The 25,349-nt window shown below is 45.5% G+C and overlaps 1 protein-coding gene across 1 annotated transcript; it reads left to right on the top strand.

The window, feature by feature from the left end:
- Positions 1-498: 498 nt before the first annotated feature.
- Positions 499-24,648, top strand: LOC143773498 (E3 ubiquitin/ISG15 ligase TRIM25-like). The gene is made up of 3 exons (XM_077260923.1): positions 499-632; positions 1,682-3,078; positions 21,732-24,648. The coding sequence occupies exons 1-3, from the start codon at positions 499-501 to the stop codon at positions 23,549-23,551; spliced, it is 3,351 nt and encodes a 1,116-aa protein (XP_077117038.1). The 3' UTR covers positions 23,552-24,648.
- The last annotated feature ends 701 nt before the right edge of the window (positions 24,649-25,349 follow it).

The following is a 25,349-nucleotide window of genomic DNA, read 5'->3' as shown; positions in this document are numbered from 1 at the left end:
TGAAATTAGTTGTGCACCTGACACACTCCATGTATCTAACCCCAGCTTATGATACAGCGATCAGCACTAACTAAAAGAATCAGCGTTGCTGTCTGCCCTCATTGAAACTTTCTACTTGTCAGTATCACTCTGCAGTCACCATCAAAATGGCTCTGCACTGTGATCCTAAATTTGACCCTTTCTTATCTTTCTGGAAACACCCAGAAGGGGAGGAGAGGAGCGATGTCACACACATGTGATCAGACCCCACCCACATTTACTGCAGTGCAGTAATGTGAGCTAATTGTACCGTAGGTTTTCATGGCAAATATCAGCAGCTGCTCCCCCTATTGTTTAATAGTGGAAATACTAAACATCAAAATCACAATTTAGCCCTGGCCACAAAAATGATCCTCGTTATCACTGAACTTGGAATACAACCAGAAGAACAAGTTTAGATGTGCCTTCTCTGGTAAATATGAATCACACATTTTTTCTTTCTTCTTTCTGCTCTGAGCGATGGCGTCTGCTGGTCTAAGAAAGGAGCTGACCTGCTCTATCTGTAAGGACATTTATACAGATCCCGTAACCCTGAGATGTGGACACAACTTCTGCTTTGATTGTCTTGATGGAGTGCGGGATACAGAGGGCGGGTATGGAGAATATCCCTGTCCTGACTGCAGAGCAACATTTCACAAGCGGCCTCCACTACAGAAGAACATAACTCTGTGTAAGGCCGGTTTCACACGTCAGTGGCTCCGGTACGTGAGGTGACAGTTTCCTCCCGTACCGGAGACACTGACACACGTAGACCCATAAAAATCAATGCATCTGTTCAGATGTCATTGATTTTGTGCGGACCGTGTGCGGACCGTGTCTCCGTGTGCCAAACACGGAGACATGTCAGTGTTCGTGGGAGCGCACGGATTACACGGACCCAATAGAGTCAATGGGTCCGTGTAAAACACGCACCTCACACGGACATTCTCCGTCTGGGGTCCGTGTGGCGTGCCGGAGACAGCGCTACAGTAAGCGCTGTCCCCCCCACATGGTGCTGAAGCCGGTATTCATATCTTCCCTGTAGCACCGTTTGCTACAGAGAAAATATGAATGATAGTGTTTAAAATAAAGATCCATGTGTCCGCCGCCCCCCCACCCCCTGTGCGCCCCCCCCGCTGGTCAGAAAATACTTATCCGGGTCCCCCGTCGGCAGTCGCTCCTTCCTGGTCTGGCCGCGCCTCCTACTGTATGCGGCCGATTACACTCATGAATATGTGGCTCCACCTCCAATAGGGGCGGAGCCGCCTATTCATGAGTGTAAATGAGCGGCCCCACGTGACCGCATACAGTAAGAGGCGGCCAGACCAGGAAGGAGCGACTGCCGACGGGGGATCCGGGTGAGTATTTTCTGACCAGCGGGGGGGGCGCACAGGGGGTGGGGGGGCGGCGGACACATGGATCTTTATTTTAAACACTATTCTTCATATTTTCCCTGCAGCAAACGTTGCTGCAGGGATGATATGAATCGCAGCTTCAGCACCATGCAGAGTGGGTACCACACGCTCCGTGTGGTACCCACTCGCCATACGGGCGGCACACGTGTGCCGCAGGTATGGCCTCCGTGAGTTCCCAGGCACACGGACACGGATAACTCCGGTACCGATTTATTCCGGTACCGGAATTATCTGGACGTGTGGGACAGCCCTTATGTTGTGAAGAATTTCCTGTCTACTCAGCCACATCAGGAGGAGATCACCGGGATCTGCTGCACTTACTGTGTGGACTATTCTGTTCCTGCTGCTAAATCCTGTCTGATGTGTGAGGCTTCTCTATGTGATAAACACCTGAAAGTTCACATAGAAACAGCAGCAGATCACGTCCTAACAGAACTCAGCACTTCCCTGAAAAACAGAAAATGCTCCATCCATAAGAAGATCCTGGAATATTACTGCACTGAGGACAATGCTTGTATCTGTGTGTCCTGCAGTTTGGTTGGAGAACATCGGGGACACCGGGTGGAAATGCTGGAGGAGGTCTCTGGGAATAAAAAGGGTAAACTGAGACATGTTTTACAGAAACTGATCACAAAGAGAATGAAGACTGAAGAAAGAGTCCGTAGTCTGGAGGAGCAGAGGAGAAAAGCTCAAGAAAAAGCAGCTGGAGAAGCCGAGAGAGTCACTGCCCTGTTTATATACATCAGGAGATGGGTGGACGACCTGGAGAAGAAGGTCCTGAGTGATATCAAAAGGCAGGAAGAGAAGGAGTCACTGTCACTGTCTGATGTGATCCAGAAGCTGGAAATAAAGAAGGACGAGCTGTCCAGGAAGATGAGACACATTGAGGAGCTGTGTAACATGATGGATCCACTGACTGTCTTACAGGAACCAGACACCGGTGACATGTGTGATCCCGAGGAGGAGGAGGGAGATGAGGACACAGGGGGACATGATGGAGGTGATGAGGACACAGGAGGACATGATGGAGGTGATCGGGGTGCGGAGCTGATCTCACACATATCACACACATTATCTGCTATGATAAGAGATATAAATGTGACCTTCCATGGACAGTATCCTGCAGACATATTACTGGATGTAAACACGGCTGCTAATAATCTCCTTATATCAGACGACCTGAAAATTGCGACGTGGACACTAATAACAGAGAATCGTCCAGAAACAGCAGAGAGATTCCAGTATGATCAGGTGATGAGCGGGAGGAGATTTACCTCAGGACGACATTACTGGGATGTGGAGATCAGTAGATCTGTATTGTGGATGGTGGGGATGTGTTACCCCAGTATAGACAGGAGAGGAGATCAGTCACAGATTGGAAATAATAACAAGTCCTGGGGTTTATATGGAGGACTGGAGTATAATAATCAGTGTTCAGTGAGACATGACAGTAAAGTAATCAGGTTACCTCACCAGATATCCAGTGATAGAGTCAGGATATGTCTGGATTATGGCACTGGACAGTTGTCCTTTTATGAGCTGTGTGACCCCATCAGACACTTACACACCTTCACTGCCGCCTTCTCCGAGCCCCTTCATGCTGTCCTATATGTATGTAATGGTTCTATGAAGATATCAGGAAGGAGCTAAGAGGAGCCGTCATCACAGAAAAAATCTACCCAGCGACTGAGATTAGTATATGACTGGTGGAGCAATCAGCAAATAGGGAGCACCAGTGAGAGGGGCTACATCTACGCTTTCATTTCTCCAGAGAACCAACAAGAATTAGTTTTTATTGTTTTATTTATAGATTTTTTTATTTTTTTGTTACTTCTTTACTCATAATCCTTTACTTTTCTCTTATATGATCATAGATTATTGCAGTCTGTCTTTCAACCACAAAATGGTGTTATTGTACCTTAGTTTTCCACTGGGGGCCTTCCACTTGCAGTGGATGTTGTTGGGACATCTCCAGTGCAATGTGTCTATAAAACGCCATCCCAGCCCCGCTCCCCTTGTGGCGCATCTTCTTGAGGGTAGGTACGCACAGAGGACACCGCGGTCGGAGGTTCCGGTGATGGCGGCCTACGTCAGCACAGTACAGAGCTGCCAGATGTAATTGCAGGGTGATGCTGGCTCCCCACATCAGAGGAGCACACAGCTGCTAATACTACTGGAAAGGAATTCCACATATATTAAAAAACAGGCATGGCTTCTCCACTCATATCCTTCCTGAGGAAGCCAAAAGGCGAAACGCACGTCGGGGTGACTGATGGTAAATATATTATCTTAGTTTGATTTACTATCTTATTTTCTTTCCTTACCAGCCACATTCATTATTTAAACATAAAAATCATTTCTTGCAACCCATGCATTTATATATGTGCATCCTCAATAGCCCTTATTTATTCTATGCTGTAAATAATATATTCTTCTTCACCAGCATTTTATTGCATTTTTCATGACCGGCTGTTTTCTCCCTTTTTTGCATATTTAAAGCCACTAACACGTTACATCTAACAACTAGCACCTTATAGGCTTTTGCACAGCAGACCGAGCTGTTGCATTGTAGATGGATACTATTTTTCATTGCCTGTTTTTCCATTTATTTATAGAAATTATGTTTATTTGGAATTTTAAATGATACCTTATTTGAGTATATGCAAGTGACTTTTCCAAGCAGTGGAATATAGCTACCATCTTTATTTTGTATATATTTATATGTAAAATCTTCTATAAATTTTGAGCTAGAGGCTTATTAACCTCGTTTTAATGTACTTTTAATTTTTTGTATGTAACTAAGATACCACCTGTTTACTCTCTACATTGTATCTCCCTCTTTTATGTGTTTTTAATTTTTTTTTTTTAGTAATTAATAAAGATTTGTTGTTTATACTTTATTTTTGGATTAATTCTATACACTATAGAGTTACGGAGGAGAATGGAGTGTTGTCATACTTGGTAAATTGTAAATTTTATTGATTTTACAAGCACTTTGCAATTTTACCTGTATAATAAGATGAAACAACGCCTTTAAGTGCTATTGACATCTCTGACATGGAAGAGATAATTTGTGGATGTGTTAGTGGCTAAAAGATCCCATACACATTAGAGTAATGTTGTCGGAACCGGCCGGGGTTGGCTGACATTCTAATATGTATGGGAGCACCGGCCGATGGATGGTCTGGAGTGCTATCGATCAGTCATGTCCAATTTCGGACTGCCGATCATATTGTTCTCCCTGAGTTAAGCCATCAAGCCAACATGGCAGTTGGCGGCTTTCTCGTAGAGAACACAGGAGCAGAATCAGCTTTCCTATATTTGGTAGAGTCGGCTCAGATGGCTGTCGGCCAAACGATTGGTCAAAGCATTGTTCGGCTGACAGCCATCTAATGTGTTTCAGGCTGTAATCTTCATCCTATTATTCATTCTTATACCTTCTGATATGCACTTTATAACCTTTTACTTGTTTCAGACTGTCCAGATCTCATGTATCACAAATACAAATTATGGCCGGGGTCACACATGCGAGTTTTACGGACGTAAGAGCGCAGAAACTACGTCCGTAAAACTCGCATAACATACGGCACAATTATTCTCAATGGGGCTGCTCCTATTAGCCGTATATTACGGTTCAGTATTATACGGCTTTCTACGGCCGTACAAAATCGCAGCATGCTGCGTTTGTCAGCGTACTGCGCAAAAAATACGCCAATGCAAGTCTATGGGAGAGCGTGTAATACGGAATGCTTACGGACCATGCGTGTGCCTTGCGAGAAATACGGAACTTACTGGCAGATGTCCTGAAACGTCCAAAGGCCTCAATCAGGCAGGTGAGACATGCTAATTAGCTGAAAAGCCAGACAGTGAACCCGGAAGTCTGCTGCACGCCTCCACGGAGTGAGATTCACCATGTCTCACATTATCAATGTGGACATGCTCATTATTTTGGTCCAAGAAAGGCCTGTAATTTGGGACCAAAGAGATCCAAACTACGCCAACAGGGCCCAAAAAGAGGCAGCATGGAGGAGCGTGTGTGTGGCCCTCTTCCCACATTATGACCAGCAGCCACGTCAGGCACAGCGACAGATAAGTAAGTACACCCATGTTTGAAATGTAATGTTCTTTTGAATTATCAGGCCCTTACTACTTTGAATTTGTGATCCCGAATGTAGTAAATAGTCATGAAGGAACTAGAAAGCCCACCAGTAGATACAAGGTGTTGTACATGATAAACGGATTTCAGTAATGTTTAGAATAGGTGTCCCTTTTACTTACTAACAGTGTTTCACATTATTTGTCCTTTCTGTGATAGAGGTTAGTGGACTCTGTCCTTGTGGCTTTGCTTGCTAATTGGGGTTTGTGGGTAGATTTAAGAAGAATTCTTCTCCCCAAAGGCCTATTTGGATGCTACACTTAAATCTGTGTAGTCATTTACACCTTTTGTGAGCTCACTGATTAATGGTCTAAAGAATGTGTGTTTTTTTTGTTGTTTCAGTGGGTGATGTTACAACAAGGTGGCGGAGTATCCGCGACCAGTACAGGAGGGAGAGGCAGCAGCGGGAGAGAAGTGGAGCCAGGGCACCTCCCAAAAAAAAGAAGTACATATACTTTGACCGGCTCAACTTTCTCAATCCCAGCATGGACCTCAGGCCGTAAGTACCAATCTCAATAATTTTATTTATTTGTTTTTGTCTTATTTGTGTTCTAATTTTTTTTTTTTTCCCCAGAACTCAGTCTTAAGGTACCGTCACATTAAGCGACGCTGCAGCGATAGCGACAGCGATGCCGATCGCTGCAGCGTCGCTGTTTGGTCGCTGGAGAGCTGTCACACAGACCGCTCTCCAGCGACCAACGATGCCGAGGTCCCCGGGTAACCAGGGTAAGCATCGGGTTGCTAAGCGCAAGGCCGCGCTTAGTAACCCGATGTTTACCCTGGTTACCAGCGTAAAAGTTAAAAAAACAAACAGCACATACTCACCAGCGCGTCCCCCAGCCTCTGCTTCCTGACACTGACTGAGCTCCGGCCCTAACAGCACAGCGGTGACGTCACCGCTGTGCTTTCACTTTCAGTTTAGGGCCGGCGCTCAGTCAGTGTCAGGAAGCAGAGGCTGGGGGACGCGCTGGTGAGTATGTGCTGTTTGTTTTTTTAACTTTTACGCTGGTAACCAGGGTAAACATCGGGTTACTAAGCGCGGCCCTGCGCTTAGTAACCCGATGTTTACCCTGGTTACCAGTGTAAAATATCGCTGGTATCCTTGCTTTTGCTGTCAAACACGGCGATACACGGCGACCTAGCGACCAAATAAAGTGCAGACCTTCTAGCAGCGACCAGCAATTTCACAGCGGGATCCAGATCGCTGCTGCGTGTCAAATACAGCGATATCGCTATCCAGGTCGCTGCAACGTCACGGATCGCTGGCGATATCGCCTAGTGTGACGGTACCTTAACCTCACTGACAGGGAGACAGGGTCTGACTCAGAACTGGTCATTGACCCAGTTGGGGAAGGTGAAGAGGTGGCTGGTCCATCTTCTGCTCCCTCTGGCTCCATCCCTCCTGGATCCTCCTCATCTCGTCAGGAAGCTGGATCTGCCTCAGTACCACACCCAGAGGACCCACAATTTCCCTCTTCTGCCGCAGCCTCATCAGCAGCACCACCACCTAGCCAGGATGACCCTGGAAATAGCAGCAGCCCAACTGTTGCCCTGGCTCCATCCCCACAGGCTGCAGTCAGACCACAGCGTGCCCGCCGCAGAAGAGAATTGATACAAAGCCGCCAAAACGTGGATGCTGGGGTCCTGAGCTACTTGGCACGTGTTAGAGACGATGATGGGGAGGAGGGATTTACCAGGAGCATGGCCCATTACTTAAGGTCCATAGAGCAGGAGTTAAGGCTACGTGTGAGAGGGTGTTTTCAGATCCTTGTTGACGCATGCACCCCCCCAAATAACCCATACAATCTCATGCTGATGATTGAACAGTGGCAGATGTCACCTGAAAATGTTCTGCGGCCTCTGAGATTACAAGGCCTGGCAGCTCAACAAGGATCTGAACCACCCCCTCCACGTCAGCCAACACCTCAGCCCCAACCCCCATCAAACACACAATGGCCACCTCAGCAACATATGGCGGGATATCTTCAACCATCCCAATATGGCCACTTGTCCACACCCAGTGCTGGAGGCTGGTCCCAACCTGGGTATGGACAATATGGTCATTTTGGGTTGGGTTATGATTCCCGGCCATATGGTTATCAGCAGCAGGGGTATCTCCCAAATCCTCGCCCCACTCTTCCAAGTTCCCAGCATGCTAGCTGGCCAAATGTCCCTCAGGCCACAACATCATCTGCTCAGGGTTCTGGACAATTGGGCCTACAAATGCCACCTGATGCAGACACTGAGCAAGCTGCTTCTCCTGCCCCAACCTACCAGGACTTGTAATTTTTTTTTTTTCATTTTTTTTTAATTTTTTTATGTTTCTTTTAAACTTTTTTTTTTTTTTTTTATATGATTTGTATACAATCTGTATGCTTGTATTCTCACTACAGAGCATGGTTGCTTGTGGTTGTAGTGGCAATTTTGGGCAAAAAAGAAAAAAAGCACTTTATAAGGCCCAAAAAAGGTTATGACTAAATAATAACCTACACAGTTAAAAAAGTAAACCCAGTAAGTAAAACGTTTTGTTACTACCAATCACCGTCTTCCTGCGCTGTATTCATTCTTCCATCACACACACATGATATGCTGATAACCATATGTGAAATAAGAAAATACTAAACACAGAGTTGGAAACTTGGTTAACCCATACTTTAGATAGCTAATTAATTACACATGCAAAAAGGCATAGTCTTGCCAGGGAATAGCACCTTGAGGAGTCAAAAAATAATTGGTAAAGATATCACGAACTTTCAGACCAGAAAGTGGACGACGCGGAGGAGGGACATATGGGGTAGGCCTACGAACATTGATCATGAGGTTAGCTTCCACGTTTGGTGATGAACAATCATGTATTCTTGTGAAATTATGTAGAATGACACAGGCTTTGATCACTTCGTTGATTGTAGCCTCACTCAGCTGGATGGCAGACTGAAGAACACGCCATTTGGCCACAAGAATCCCAAAGGCGCACTCAACCAGTCTCCGTGCCCTGGCAAGTCTCAAATTAAACACCCTCCGCCGGTGGTCAAGGTTGCGCCTGGGGTAAGGCCTCATGACGTGCCTCGACAGTTGGAAGGCCTCATCTCCAACCAAAACAAAAGGCACTGCTTCAGCATTGGAGCCTGGGAGTTGTTGTGGTGGTGGGAGATTCAACTGGTTGTCACGTAGCCGCCGACCCATTATGGACGAATTGAAGACCCTAGAGTCTCCAGTTCGCCCATAGGCCCCAATGTCTACAATTACAAACCTGTAGTTACTGTCAGCAACTGCTAACAGAACTACAGAGAAAAACTGCTTGTAATTGTAGAATTGGGAACCAGAGTTCGGCGGCTTACGCACCCTGATATGTTTCCCATCCACAGCTCCAATGCAATTAGGGAAGTCACAATTATTTGTGAAACCTGTGGCGATTTTAATCCAATCGTCCTGTTTTGGCTCAGGCAACACAGCTTCATGTAGTTTCAGCCAGATTTGGGAACAGGTAGTCCTAACAATGCCTGAAATGGTCGACCGCCCAATCAGAAACTCCAGGTGTAGACCCGCATAGGACAATCCTGTAGACAGGAAGCTGCAATACAACAAAAAGGGAAAAGAAAAAAACATGAGCACTAAGATCCAAGGAATAAGCCCAAGTGTAGATTTCATTGACTATTACCTTATTTACAGTATACAAATTTGCAGTTTAAAAAATAAATAGACTAGAATCTTGCCAACATTCTTTGATATGTGCTTGTGGCTTCATGTCCAAGGGAAGTTAATGAAACCTAGTAGGACAACACACATTTGTAAAGAAAAGCCCCCCAAAAAACATTATTTTCAAATGTGGAATACATACCGTAAGGTTAGGAGCAGACGCTCCTCAGCAGAGATGGCTTTTCTCATCCAGGTGTCCTGAAAGGTGATCCCAGGACGTAAGATCTCCAACAACATGTCAAAAGTCCGGATGGACATGCGAGTATACTGGTAAAACTTCTCTGGATGTGCCCTCAAAGCTGAATATAGTCTCTGGAAATGGCCTTTACTCTGGCGTTGGGTCAATAGAGGATGTACCCACAATCTTCGTCTCCTCCTTCGCGGATCCACATTGACCGGATATGGCTGGCCAAAGCGACGAGACAACACCCAGTGAAGCAACACCCGCTGAGTTGTGCTTAAATACACAGGGCCAGACATGGTTGTAATCTCCAAGCAACTCAGCCAAAATATGCTAGAGAACATATAGGGCAGATGGGAGGGCTCCACCTGTTGTAGAGGGCTTAAATAGTGTGGTTAATGATGGTTTAAATGATTTGCAGGCCTGAAAACCGTTAAATGTCCATTTTGTGATGGTGCGTGATAAATACGCCATACGGATCACACACGCATCACACACGCACAAGCACATGCGCAAAATACGCGACCACACCTCAGCAACGCCGGAACTACGGAAGTCGCTTACGGAGACATTTTGGCGTATTCAACGCGTAGTACGGACGTATAATACGTGGCGTATTGTCTTACGCCAAGTGTGACTCCAGCCTATTTCTCCTTTTACAGCCCATGATAGATTACTGTTTCCATGTGATGAGAGCCTCTTATGTCATGAAGTGTTTGCCTGTGCACATCAGACCGTTCTTTGACTAAAGGTACCTTCACACTGACCAACTTTCCAACGATAGCGATCCGTGACGTTGCAGCGTCCTGGATAGCGATATCGTTGTGTTTGACACGCAGCAGCGATCTGGATCCTGCTGTGATATCGCTGGTCATTGCTGAAAGTCCAGAACTTTATTTGGTCGTCAGATCGGCATGTATCGTCGTGTTTGACAGCAAAAGCAACGATGCCAGCAATGTTTTACAATGGTAACCAGGGTAAATATCAGGTTACTAAGCGCAGGGCCGCGCTTAGTAACCCGATATTTACCCTGGTTACCATTGTAAAAGTAAAAAAAAAAACACTACATACTCACCCTCTGATGTCTGTCACGTCCCCCGGCGTCCGCGCTGCTGCTCAGAGCTTCCTGCACTGAATGTGTCAGTGCCGGCCGTAAAGCAAAGCACAGTGGTGACGTCACCGCTCTGCTTTAGGGCCGGCGCTTACACAGTGCAGAGAAGCTGAAGGCGGGGGACGCGACAGGCACCGAAATGTAAGTATGTAGTGTTTGGTTTTTTTTACATTTACACTGGTAACCAGGGTAAACATCGGGTTACTAAGCGCGTCCCTGCGCTTAGTAACCCGATGTTTACCCTGGTTACCCGGGGACTTCGGCATCGTTGGTCGCTGGAGAACTGTCTGTGTGACAGCTCTCCAGCGACCACACAACGATGAAACAGCGACGCTGCAGCGATCGGCATCGTTGTCTATATCGCTGCAGCATCGCTTAATGTGACGGTACCTTAAAAAGGTCTAAAATGACAAAAATGGGTGAGGCTAAGCAAAAGTGCAAAATTTCCTGAATTTAGATAATTGGAAGATTTTTTGTACTGTAATCCTAACCAAGATGATATTCAAGGAACAAAAAAGTCGAGATTCCTGTGGAAATGCAAAAATGTATCCTACAGTACAGGGTGCGCAAATGTGAAAAGCTTGGAGCTCAATGTAGTTTCTAATGACTGATCGTCTACTAATGTATAATGACGCCCAGGAAATATGTATCCCTTTGGGTTAGGCTTCTTTCACACTAGCGTCGGGCTTGGCCCATCGCCGTGCGTCGGGCCGAGGTCCCCGACGCTAGCGTTGTCTCCGCCGCACAACGGGGGCAGCGGATGCATTTTTCCTGCGCATCCGCTGCCCCATTGTGAGGTGCGGGGAGGTGGGGGCATGTAACGTTTTTTGCTCCCGATGGTCCGCCACAGCACGGCGCAACCGTCGCACGACGGTTGCGACGTGTGTCATTGCGTCGCAAATGCGTCGCTAATGTTAGTCAATGCAGAAAAAACGCATCCTGCAAGCACTTTTGCAGGATGCTTTTTTTCGGCAAAACAACGCATTTGCGACGTAATGCAGTTAACGCTAGTGTGAAAGTAGCCTTAGAATGATAAAATATAAATTAACATTAACCCCTTCATGACCGTGGGATTTTTCATTTTTCCGTGTTCGTTTTTCGCTCCCCTCCTTCCCAGAGCCATAACTTTTTTATTTTTCCGTCAATTTGGCCATGTGAGGGCTTATTTTTTGCGGGACGAGTTGTACTTTTGAACGACATCATTGGTTTTACCATGTCATGTACTAGAAAACGGGAAAAAAATTCCAAGTGCAGTGAAATTGCAAAAAAAGTGCAGTCCCACACTTGTTTTTTGCTTGCCCATTTTGCTAGGTTCACTAAATGCTAAAACTGACCTGCCATTATGATTCTCCAGGTCAGTACGAGTTCATAGACACCTAACATGACTAGGTTATGTTTTACCTAAGTGGTGAAAAAAAATTCCAAACTTTGCAAAAAAAAAAAAAATTGCGCCATTTTCCGATACTCGTAGCGTCTCCATTTTTCGTGATCTGGAGTCAGGTGGGGGCTTATTTTTTGCGTGCCGAGCTGACGTTTTTAATTATAGCATTTTGGTGCAGATGCGTTCTTTTGATCGCCCATTATTGCATTTTAATGCAATGTCGCGGCGACCAAAAAAACGTATTTCTGGCGTTTCGATTTTTTTTCTCATTACGCCATTTAGCGATCAGGTTAATGCTTTTTTTTATTGATAGATCGGGCGATTCTGAACGCGGCAATACCAAATATGTGTAGGTTTGATTTTTTTTTTATTGATTTATTTTGATTGGGGCGAAAGGGGGGTGATTTAAGCTTTTATGTTTTTTTTATTTTTTTCACATTTTTAAAAACTTTTTTTTTTCACTTTTGCCATGCTTCTATAGCCTCCATGGGAGGCTAGAAGCAGGCACAGCCCGATCGGCTCTGCTACATAACAGCGATCATCAGATCGCTGCTATATAGCAGAATTGCAGGTGTGCTGTGAGCGCCGACCACAGGGTGGCGCTCACAGCTACCGAGGATCAGTAACCATAGAGGTCTCAAGGACCTCTATGGTTACCTTCCTGACACATCGCCGACCCCCGATCATGTGACGGGGGGCGGCGATGACGTCATATCCGGCCGCCCGGCTGGATGCGGTAGTTAAATGCCGCTGTCTGCGTTTGACAGAGGCATTTAACTAGTTAATAGGTGCGGGCAGATCGCGATTCTGCCCGCGCCTATTGCGGGCACATGTCAGCTGTTCATAACAGCTGACATGTCCCCGCTTTGATGCGGGCTCACCGCGGAGCCCTGCATCAAAGCAGGGGACCTGACGTCGGACGTACTATCCCGTCCGACGTACTATCCCGTCCGACGTCAGGAAGGGGTTAACATAATAGCAGGAGCCTATATGTGTACCTGTCCCTCCATTTTAGCCAATGGCGTAATTGTAGTCCGACAGCCCGATGCTAAATTTAGAGCTGAGCCCTCTGCCCCTGACTGATGGTTAGATGTATGGGCCATTGTAGCTTTCTAAATCCTATAAGTAAATATGAATTGAGCCTCCATCCCCCATTTTGTAGTAATATCCCCCATCTTAGGCTTTCTGGTATATATGTCCCCATCCTGGGCCCATCCTAGTATATATATCCCTCATCCTGGCCCCATCCTGGTATATATATATATATATATATATATATATATATATATATATATATATATATATATATATAGTCATATGAAAAAGTTTGTGCACCCCTATTAATCTTAAGCTTAATGTTTTATAAAAATTGTTTTTTTTCCAACAGCTATTTCAGTTTCATATATCTAATAACTGTTGGACACAGTAATGTTTCTGCCTTGAAATGAGGTTTATTGTACTAACAGAAAATGTACAATCTGCATTCAAACAAAATTTGACAGGTGCATAAATATGGGCACCCTTATCATTTTCTTGTTTTAAATACTCCTACCTACTTTTTACTGACTTACTAAAGCACTTTTTTTTGGTTTTGTAACCTCATTGAGCTTTGAACTTCATAGCCAGGTGTATGCAATCATGAGAAAAGCTACTTAAAGTGGCCACTTGCAAGTTGTTCTCCTGTTTGAATCTCCTCTGAAGAGTGGCATCATGGGCTCCTCAAAACAACTGACAAATGATCTGAAAACAAAGATTATTCAACATAGTTGTTCAGGGGAAGGATACAAAAAGCTGTCTCAGAGATTTAACCTGTCAATTTCCACTGTGAGGAACATAGTAAGGAAATGGAAGAACACAGGTACAGTTCTTGTTAAGGCCAGAAGTGGCAGGCCAAGAAAAACATCAGAAAGGCAGAGAAGAAGATGTCATAATGGAAATCCCGCGTCTCTGATTGGTCGAGGCCGCCAGGTCTCGACCAATCAGCGACGGGCACAGTATCGACGTAGATGTCATAATGGTTGCCATGGCGACGATGATGTCATAAAGGTTGCCTCGACCAATCAGCGACGGGCACAGTCTGTCGCGAATTCTGGAATCATCATTGTCCATATACTACGGGGACATGCATATTCTAGAATACCCGATGCGTTAGAATCGGGCCACAGTCTAGTCTATATATATAATTGTCTAAGGGTTTTTCCGTCTGTCTGTCTGTCTGTCTGTCTGTCTGTCTTTATGTCTGTCTGTCTGTCTGTCTGTCTGTCCTGGAAATCCCGCAGCATGGCGACGATGATGTCATAATGGAAATCCCGCGTCTCTGATTGGTCGAGGCCGCCAGGCCTCGACCAATCAGCGACGGGCACAGTATCGACGTAGATGTCATAATGGTTGCCATGGCGACGATGATGTCATAAAGGTTGCCTCGACCAATCAGCGACGGGCACAGTCTGCCGCGAATTCTGGAATCATCATTGTCCATATACTACGGGGACATGAATATTCTAGAACACCCGATGCGTTAGAATCGGGCCACAGTCTAGTATATATATAATTGTCTAAGGGTTTTTCCGTCTGTCTGTCTGTCTTTCTGTCTGTCTGTCCTGGAAATCCCGCGTCTCTGATTGGTCGAGGCCGCCAGGTGGTCTTAGTGATGACCACGGGCTGATCACCTGGGAGCACCTTGGCTATGGGGGACAACTTCGCCGACAACTTAGTCGAGGGTGTCACGGGGCGGCGCTTCTTGTGAACATTCAGGGCGAACCACCCCTTTTCCCCAAAATGCCGAGTGTAAGTGACTTCGTCCCCCGTGTAGAGATCCCGGTCGAGGATGGCCCTCTCTGAGATGCGACTCCACATCCCGCCGGTTAACAAAGACTTCGGCATACAGGTCCGGCTCTTTTATAAAGCCCCAGCCCCCGCGGAGCTTGAAGGCAACGACGATGCCCTGCCTGCGCGGGGCCTGGTGAGCGGTGGGGTCCTTGCGGGCCCGGTCCTTGACCGCCAGGTCTTTTTGGTGGTGGGCCTCCAGCCCGGTCTGGTACGGTTTTTCCTTCTCCTCCCACCGCTGTTCCAGCTGGGCCTGGTATTCCTCCCAACTCAGGGCCTGCACCATCTCCCCTTCCTGTGTCTTCACCCCGGGGAACCCCATGAGGTTGGATCCTGGGTTCACCCAGCGGCACACTGTGCGCTCCGCACGGACCTCACACTGCAGGGTAGTTGGTGAAATAGGGGCTTTCAGGAGGTGTTCCAGACCCGTTGCCTCCTCCCATGGTAACAGGCGCTGGAGTCTATGGGTCCCAGGGAGAGGGGGTGCTGCGACTGGGCCTACTAACATGTCCGCTGCCAGCGGGACGGGGTCGGCGAACTCACCAGCCGGTGCAGGCTCCTCCTCCGCGGCGGGTTCCGCTGGCTGTAGCGGCGAGGACCTCGGCGGCAACTCCGGTAACGGTGCAGGATCCGATGCCAGAGGTCCTTCTTCCGGCGCCACCGGGTGCAGAGCCTGGGCCTTCTCGTTCAGCTGGAGGAGCTGGTGGATCAAGCCCTCCATCTCAGCCTGCAAGAGATCAGTGCTGTCCGTGGAGAATTGGCTGCGGTGCTCATCCGGGTAGTCGGGGGAGGCTTCCGCTTCGACCCCACATTCGGGTTCCGAGCTGCTGGCCATGGCGTCTTCCACGTGGGTCACTTCCTGATCCTTTTCCCGCTCTCTCCTTCGTGGGCGGTTCCGTTTCTTCTTTCTCCGCCCACCATTGAGGATTAGGAGGCGGATCTCTGCTGCTGACGGACACGTCCTCACGGTGCAGAAATATTTAGACTAGGCGGCCATTGTCCTTCGCGCTCTCCAGCTTGTCTACGCCCACTCCACACCCCTCTTCTTCTCCTGCGCTCTCCTCAGCGCTGCAATGGCGGCGGTTTTGGCGGTAATCCTTGTAGTAATGGCAATACACAGTCTTTGTAATAAAGCACAGTCCAAGCACAGTAAATCACAGTTCCAAGGCACACATGACCCGATTCTTCAGGCTTAAGTAGATCCTGTTCGTGACGCCAAGTTTTGTAGTGCCCCCACCGCCGCAGGGCCGAGGGGTACCCGGTACCGGGCCTCTGGGTCTCTGTTCTGGGGTGGTCACGGTGGCTAGACCCGGTCCGTGACCCTGCCGAGGAGCGTACAATGAAAGTGGTGGTATGGGATGATGTTATGGTGCGGTGAAGTGCCGGTCGCAGTAAATAACGAGGACACCAGGTTGCAGTCTCTTTACCTCTTTACTGTAGGTTTCAGGGTCCTCAGTCCGGAATACGGATAACCAGGCTGCGCAAGTCCGGCCGGTCCAATGGCACCTCCAGAGTTCCCTTTGCAGGTGGAAATCTGTGTCTACCTGCTAGCGCTAGTGTGTTGTGGTCCTCCCCTGCTGTGCTTATGGGATAGTCCCCACAACTGTTGTGTCTGTTTCTCGTGTTCCCTCACAACTCGATTAGATGATGTTCTTCTCCGTCCCCCCCTGATGCTATGGGTAGGATGCACCCGTATGACGGGTAGGCTCGGAGCTCTTCCGGGACCCTAGAGTCGCCCCTCTCCAAAGGTTGCCCCCTATGTCTTCGTAGGTGATTTGGGTGAGACAGCCCGCCTGTAACTGACTTTCCTGCCGTAGGTTTGAAGTATTGCCTGGAGTTCTATACTTCCTCGGCGTTCCGGACACCGGTTATTTGCGCCTCAGTAGGATGTTGCCTCGGTCTAACAGCATGACTCCTACTGGTGTTTCTCCTAGTTGCATTGATCTCGTTTCTCACTCAGCACAATAAATCTCGCTTCTAGTCCTTTCTTGGGGTACCGCCGCTATATCGTGCAGGCGCGGTCCCGTAACGTTCTCTCTGGTTGCCAGGCCTCTGTCAGGATCCCACCCCTGACATGGACCCTACCGAATCTTCCCCCACAACACCCTCTGCCACAAGGTGTTGCCTGGTTCCAACCCAGTCAGCTTTCTCTACTAACTTCCTGCCTAACCCCCAGTTTTACCAGACTGTGAGGAGTGGCCTAATGAATAGTACCCTTAGCTCCCCCTGGAGGCCAGACTGTGAAATGTATTGGTGTATGTGATACCTGGTCAGATGAATTCCTTTAGTGCCATCAGACGTACCATGGCCCCCCTTAGTGGCGGAGCAACAGTACTGCAACGACCAGGACTCTGGGGCGCTGCAGTCGCATCCATTATAGAACATATTAAAATGACATGATTTTGAATATTTATCCATCCATTAACCCCTTTCTGACATTAGACGTACTATCCTGTCGAGGTGGGGTGGGCCCATATGCCCACCGACAGGATAGTACGTCATATGCGATCGGCCGCCCTCATGGGGGGAGCGCGGCCAATCGGGGCCGGGTGTCAGCTGACTATCGCAGCTGACATCCGACACTATGTGCCAGGAGCGGTCACGGACCGCCCCTGACACATTAACCCCCGGCACTCTGCAATCAAACATGATCGCAGTGTTCCGGCGGTATAGGGAAGCATCGCGCAGGGAGGGGGCTCCCTGTGGGCTTCCCTGAGACCCCCGGAGCAACGCGATGTGATCGCGTTGTTCCGAGGGTCTCCTACCTCCTTCCTCCCTGCAGCAGGCCCGGATCCAAAATGGCCACGGGGGGCCTTCCAGGTCCTGCAGGGATGTGGCTTACCAGCGCCTGCTCAGAGCAGGCGCCAGGAAGCCTCCAGGAGTGCACATCAGATCGCTGATCTGACACAGTGCACAGCAAATTGTCAGATCAGCGATCTTACACTATAACATGATGCCCCCCCTGTTATTATGTTATTATTATTATAACACATGCCTTAACATGGTTTGCCCAATTTCTTGCTACTATTTCGAGCTATTCAGATCCTTCCTAGAATAAGCTTTTAAGTATGACACAGGTTCACAGGATTCCAGTTCTTGTCAATTTTTATTGGTCTTGTCATTTCTTCATGCACATTTTGTGGTTCCACTGTTTAAAAAAACACAACCCACGCCCAGTCACTAAGTTATTTTTTTCCCTTAATAATAAAGACCTTTATTTAAAAAGTGCATTTTGTGATTACTTCAGTTATCTTTGTCTAATGTTTACATTTGTTTGGTGATCACACTTAAGTCTGACAAACATGCAAAAGAATAGGAAATCAGGAATGGGGAAACAAATACATTTTTTTTTAAAGGATGGAAGTCTGTCACAGCATAAAAGGAAAGGTAATCACAGAGATAAGGCATGATTGTCCTCAATCGGTACGAAGCGTTATGCAACAGCCGGTTAAAGTCAGCCTTCGAACAAAAAAACATTAATGTTGTGAAACTTAACACCAAGGAGGAGCAAAGTCTAATGACTGTGCTCCAACCCCCACCCATGCAATATGAAACCCGTCCAATGCCGTCTAGCATGACAGAAATAAAAATCTTAACCAATTTCGTCAAATGAACTCTATTGTGCCGCATAAGTCTTGAATTGTCTCCCAAGAGCTACCCGTGCCTGACAATAACTCCGGCCTGGAATGCACAAATTGAGACATACATAAATTTGGCCTTTGTCCTACAATATGAGCAATGACCTCTGACCAAACCAGTATAAGTTCCAGGGTCACGGAATATGAAACATCAGACCTCATAATTGTGAGTAGTTCTGCAGAACAGAAAAAGTAGAGGTCATTCCCACCAGCATGGAAGACTAAAATAACAAAGGAAGTGGAGGTCTGGGGAATTCTACAACTTCTGGCAAAACCTGAGGTCACGTAATTCATCTAATGCCTTTACAGTAAACGACCAAGCCTCAAAAATCAAGACCTCTTCCACCTCGTCGACTCTATGCTCTCTGTGGTGCCCAAAAGATATATGAATGGCATAGTATCCATACTGCAGGTTTGGCACCACCTACAAAGAGAAAATGGTTACGAAAGCAATAAATCCGGTCTAACATACTTGTACCTAGAAAAATAAGAAGAATGCCATCTGCCAATGCATTGAATTTTAGAGTTGGGAAAAATTCCTTGGGGGGGTCCAAGGACAAATAAACACTTACAAAGGAGTGATAAAATTGAAATCTTGTAAGAGTGGGAGCCTTCTTCCTGAGAGAAGAATAAGGTAATTAATAACTAGGGGGAACAACGGGACCAGGAATTAAAAATAGAGGTACCCAAGAACCAATGCCGGAGGGATCAGTTTTTGATCTGCAGATGTGGATACATAAGCTTGCATAACAAAAGGTGACATCTTCATTGCGAATGCGTAGTGAAGCCAGTTCGCTAAAATATAAAACTCCAAAAAAGGTGAGGCCAAAAGCAGCAGAAAAATAGGGGAGGGGGCAGATGGGAAGGTGCAGTCATTGAGATGCGTCAGCAAATGAAATGAGTTGGGCTGTCTGCTCTCTTCTCAAGTGTGACCTTCTCCAGTCCTTAATAACGTGCCGAATAACAAAATACTTAGTAATATCTGTGCAGCCACGGGATTTGAAATGGAAAGCTAAACCGGCTAGATGCTTCTGGGCAACAATACCTGAAAACCCCCATACCTTGAAGGTGCAGTAAATACTGGATATACCTCCAATTGAATTGAATCAGATAACGGAACAGGTCTATCACCCACTTTCTCCATGCCTCACCGTAAGCTTGCCCCGTTGACGAGGCCACAGGAGAACTCACCAGCACCCCTACTTCACCATGAGAGAAAGGCATGGTTGACCCTAGCTTGAGTATTTGGACAAAGCTTCTGCCAATGAAAACAAGAAAGAAAATCAGTAATTATATTAATCGTGCTTGGAACATGGTGAGGCCAAAACCAAATGTTGAAGCCTAAGCCTTCTTAGAACAAAGAACCTGATTAACTTTATTACCAGGATGAATGATGATGCTAAGTGATTTATGGAATGAATAGCACTCATGTTATCAGATGGAATGAACGGCACTCATGTTAACGGTCAAAAAAGAAATTAGTTTAATCTGAAAAACTGTCCCCAAAATAGAAATGGCTGCAGTGATGGTAAACAATTGTGGAAAATTTAGATTTTTTTTGTCCAATCCTTGGAGCGCCAGGACTCTGGCCATTGTTCTGCGCACCATAACTCTGCAAAAATACACCAATACCCAATGAACAAGTCATGCCAGAAAATGTGGATAAATCCTCGTTAGATGAGTCCGAAGGCAGAAAATAAGTATAACCATAATTGGTCAAGAGGAACGCTCTTCAAATGATCAAGTCAGCTATCAACAAAGATGTAAAAATAAATCCAGTGATGAGGAAGTCATCATGCCACGAACCTCTGTTCGTGGCATGATGGCTAGCTGTTGAGGGTATTTTAGACTACTTCACTTTGTCAGGCAGGTCCTATTTCAATGATTTCTTGAGTGAGAACAGGTGTGGCAGTAATGAGGTCTGCATATGGATAGGGAATTTGAACTCTGCTTCCCAAAGATGTGATAAACCACAGTTAATTAATATTTTAATGGATGGGGGGGGCAATCATTTTTTTCACAAAGGGCCTTGTAGGTTTGGATTTATTTTCCCCTTAATAATAAAGACTTTCATTTAAAAACTGCATTTTGTGATTACTTGTGTTATCTTTGTCTAATATTTAAATTTGTTTGGTGATCTGAAACATTTCAGCGTAACACACATGCAAAATAATAGGAAATCAAAGAGGGGCAAACACTTTTTCACACCAATGTAATATCTCCAGAGTTTTGTTTTATATACACAGGTGCTTCTCACAAAACAAAAGTGTGGTAGAAAAAGGTGCACAAGCAACTAGGATAACCGCAACCTTGAACGAATTGTTAAGAAAAGGCCATTCAAGAATTTGGGGGAGATTCACAAGGAGTGGACTGCTGCTGAAGTCATTGCTTCAAGAGCCGCCACACACAGACGTATCCAGGACATGGGCTACAAGTGTCACTTTCCTTGTGTCAGCCACTCATGACCAGCGTCTTACCTGGGCAAATGAGAAAAAGAACTGGACTGTTGTCAGTGGTGTAGATCCACTGTGTTTTATCAAGACCAAAGTCAGCGCAGCCGTCTTCCAGGAAATTTTAGAGCACTTCATGCTTCCCTCTGCTGACAAGCCTTTTTGGAGATGGAAATGTCATTCTCCAACAGGGCTTGGCCCCTGTCCACACTGCCAAAAGTACCAATACCTGGTATAAAAACAACAGTATCAATGTGATTGATTGCCAACAAACTCGCCTGACTTTAACCCCTTTGATAATCTATGGGGTATTGTCAAGAGGAAGATGAGAGACACCGGACCCAACAATGTAGACGAGCTGAAGGCTGCTCTCAAAGCAACCTGGGCTTCCATAGCCCCTCAGCAGTGCCACAGACTGATCACCTCCAATACACGTGGCATTGATGCAGTAATTGATGCAAAAGGAATTCAGTGCATTTACTGAACATTCATTTTGGATTTTAAAATAATTTTTCAAGCTGGCGTTATAAAGTATTCTAATTTACTGAGATAATGATTTTTGGGTTTTCATTGGCTGAGAGCCATAATCATCAACATTAACAGAAAACACCTGAAATAGATCACTCTGTTGGCAATGACTCTATATAATATGTTTCACTTTTTTTATTGAAGAACTGAAATAAATTATCTTTTTGATGATACTCTAATTTTGTGAGAAGCACCTGTATGTGAGTGTGGTATTTATTACATGGGAACATTTTGCTTAAGATGTTAGGTCTCAGCATTCTGATCCTCGTTATCACTGAACTTAAAATGAAACCAAAAGTACAAGTTTAGCTGCGTGTTTTCTGGTAAGCAGGAATCATACATTTTTTATTCCTACTTCTGTCGGCGATGGCGTCTGCTGGTCTAAGAAAGGAGCTGGAATGTTCCATCTGTCTGACCCTGTATACAGATCCTGTAACCCTGAGATGTGGACACAACTTCTGCCGGGATTGCATTGATCAGGTCCTGAATACCCAGGACGGGTCTGGAGTTTATTCCTGTCCTGAATGTAGAGAAAAGTTCCAGGAGCGTCCGAAACTGGAGAGGAACATAACTCTGTGTAATGTAGTGGATAATTTCCGGTCTACTGAGCCACATCAGGAGGAGATCACCGGGATCCGCTGCACTTACTGTGTGGACTCTCCTGTAGCTGCCGTGAAATCCTGTCTACTTTGTGAGGCTTCTCTGTGTGATAATCACCTGACAGTTCACAACAAAGGACCAGAACACGTCCTCACTGAGCCCAGCATTTACCTGGAGAATAGGAAATGTTCTGTCCATAAGAAGATCCTGGAATATTACTGCACTGAGGACGCGGCTTGTATCTGTGTGTCCTGCAGTTTGGCCGGAGAACATCGAGGACACTGGGTGGAGATGCTGGAGGAGGCTTCTGAGAAGAAGAAGAAAAAAATGAGAAATGTTTTGCATAATCTGACTGCAAAAAGAAAGAAGACCGAAGAAAGAGTCCAAAGTCTGGAGGAACACAAGAGAAAAGCTCAAGAAAAAGAATGTGTAGAAGCTGAAAGAGTCACTGCCCTGTGTACAGACATCAGGAGATGGGTGGACGACCTGGAGAAGAGGGTCCTGAGTGAGATCTCAAGGCGGGAAGAGAAAGTTTCACTGTCACTATCTGATGTGATCCAGAAGCTGGAAATAAAGAAGGACGAGCTGTCCAGTAAGATGAGACACATTGAGGAGCTGTGTAACATGACGGATCCACTGACTGTCTTACAGGATTCAGACACCGGTGACTTGCGTGATCCTGAGGAGGAGGAAGATGATGAGGACACAGGGGGACATGATGGAGGTGATGAGGACATGGGGGGACATGGTGAGGGACATGATGTAGATGTGGATGTTATGACGAGAATGTTACATGCTGGTTTTTCTGTTATAATGACTTATCTACAGACCATCGCAGCTGAAAAAACTAAAGTAATGATTTCACAATCCCTTGAGGTTCAATCTCTGCCCAGTCACGCTCAAGATTTAGCTGTACCTGGTGCAAAATATAAGTGTAATGATGTAATAGATCGTACTGATGGTGCTGAGGGGACGGTAACATCGAGGAATGGAGAAATCTTTAGTCAGAGACCTGCAGACATATTACTGGATGTAAACACGGCTGCTAATAATCTCCTTATATCAGACGACCTGAAAACTGCGACCTGGACAGAAATAACAGAGAATCGTCCAGAAACAGCAGAGAGATTCCAGGATTATTATCAGGTGATGAGTGGGAGGAGATTTACCTCAGGACGACATTACTGGGATGTGGAGGGCAGTAGATCAGGATTGTGGACCGTGGGGATGTGTTACCCCAGTATAGACAGGAGGGGAGAACAGTCACTTATTGGATATAATAACAAGTCCTGGTGTTTATATGGAGGGCAGGTGCGTTATAATCAGTATTCAGTGAGACATAACAAAAAATTAATCCAATTACCTCACCAGATCTCCAGTGATGGAGTCAGGATATGTCTGGATTATGAGGCCGGGCAGTTGTCCTTTTATGAGCTGTGTGACCCCATCAGACACTTACACACCTTCACTGCCGCCTTCTCCGAGCCCCTTCATGCTGCATTTTTTGCATATGATGGTTCTATAAAGATATCAGAGGGAGCAGCTAATTGATATATATGATATTTTAACCCCTTCCCAGCCATCAGAATCAAGTAAAGGTTGGCAAATCAAATGTAAAAAAAACCTGATTTATTTACATGTAGTAATTTCAATTAGTTTTGCGTAATTTTGCTTCTCTTTGTGTTGACAGACACTGATGTTAAGTAGTGTGTGATTTCCCTTTTCCTCCTCCCATTTTTCATGTGATTTATCCTCTCTCTGTTCACTGATTCACAACATGTGCTGTCTCGATCTTTCATTCCTTCACCTTGTGCTTTCTAAATATCTTTGCTTTCATACAGTACCATCTGTTTGATCTGCACTCCCTGAAACATAGCTGCTTTTCTCCTCTCCACAGTCTGATCTGCCATTTAGATTCTACCTCTACCTGAACAGAGAGGGGAAGAGTAGAGAGAGTCACAGTGAGTGTCAGTGTGATGTTATCTATCTCATATGCAGTAGGACAGCCAGCTATGTGGAGGAGTTAAACAAAAAAAATGTTTTAAAATATATATTTCAAAGGCATCCTGAAGGAAGCAATGATTGATCACAACATTCTAATGACATTTTTAATTTTTTCTGTTGATACGACTTTTGTAGGATAAGTCTGTTTGTTTGTGAGGGAAGTGAGAAGAATATTTTTTATTATTTTTTTATTACTATTTTTTAATGTCTAATTTTTAGGTGTTGTTTCTATCTATCTGTTATAATTGAAAATTTATTTTTATTCTGCGTTGGTCACAAATTTTTAAGAATTACATTCTAGTTTTGCTTAGCAGTTGCTTTCTATGGCACATTTACCTGTACATGCTGCCGAAAGGTTAAAAATCTTACAATATGCCAAAAGGTTTTGAAATGATTAAAATATTTAAAAATTTAATTCTTTAAGATAATGTCACTAACATGAATCATATAATAGGAAAGATTTACTCAGAGAACTGGAATCTTAAAGCAAATTGGTGCCGTTCAAAGGCTTGAGACGATTATTTTGATTTATATGCAATAAAAACCACTGATGAGAAAAGAGTCTGAGCGTTCTCATGATCGATCCTGTGAATGAAGGGTGGAGATGTCACATTGGGAATACCACTGTATTCCTCATCTATTGCATTGTATCCTATTGGTGGTCCTACAGCAGCCTTCTATAGGGGTTGTGACTGTCACTACCCCACCAGGGGAACACACCGTAAATCTTCAACACCACTTGGTTACCGGATAAGACACTAGTTTGCATTTTTGTCTCTCCAGTTATTCTACTCGAAATTACCTGCAAAGATGAAGCATGAATTTGGTTTATTTCGTCAACGCATTTCAAGGTTTGTAAAATAAAAACACCTCCAATTTTTTGACATGTATTTACTTCATGGGGCTTTTAAGCGTTCTCCATGCAAACTGAGGGGATTTCACCAAGATGATACGTACCACAGTCGTGATCCGAGGTCAGCTGGACTAAGAGGTGCCAAATTTGTTATCTCAAATGTAACACATAAAATGGCTGGAGCGGCGTAAAAAAATGCAAAAAGTCACAACGATTTTGCAGAACTGTGGTTGCAACTTTCTGACACCAGAAGACTAGCTGAAAAACTCTGATAATTTTTTTTCCCATTCTTTGTTTGTTATACAACTGAAAAGCATCTTGATAGATTTAAAGGATTTTAATATTGCACCCACTGGTGCTTCTCAAAAAATCAGAATATCATCATTTATTTTAGTTCTTCAAATCAAAAAGTGAAACTCGTATATTCTATAGAGTCATTACACACAGAGTGATCTATTCCACGTGTTTATTTCTGTTAATGTTGATGATTAT

This window comes from Ranitomeya variabilis, chromosome 5 (genome assembly GCF_051348905.1).
Source record: "Ranitomeya variabilis isolate aRanVar5 chromosome 5, aRanVar5.hap1, whole genome shotgun sequence".
In the NCBI taxonomy this organism is placed as follows: domain Eukaryota; kingdom Metazoa; phylum Chordata; class Amphibia; order Anura; family Dendrobatidae; genus Ranitomeya; species Ranitomeya variabilis.
Note: the sequence above shows the minus strand (reverse complement) of the source record. Positions and strands in the feature narration are given on the sequence as shown.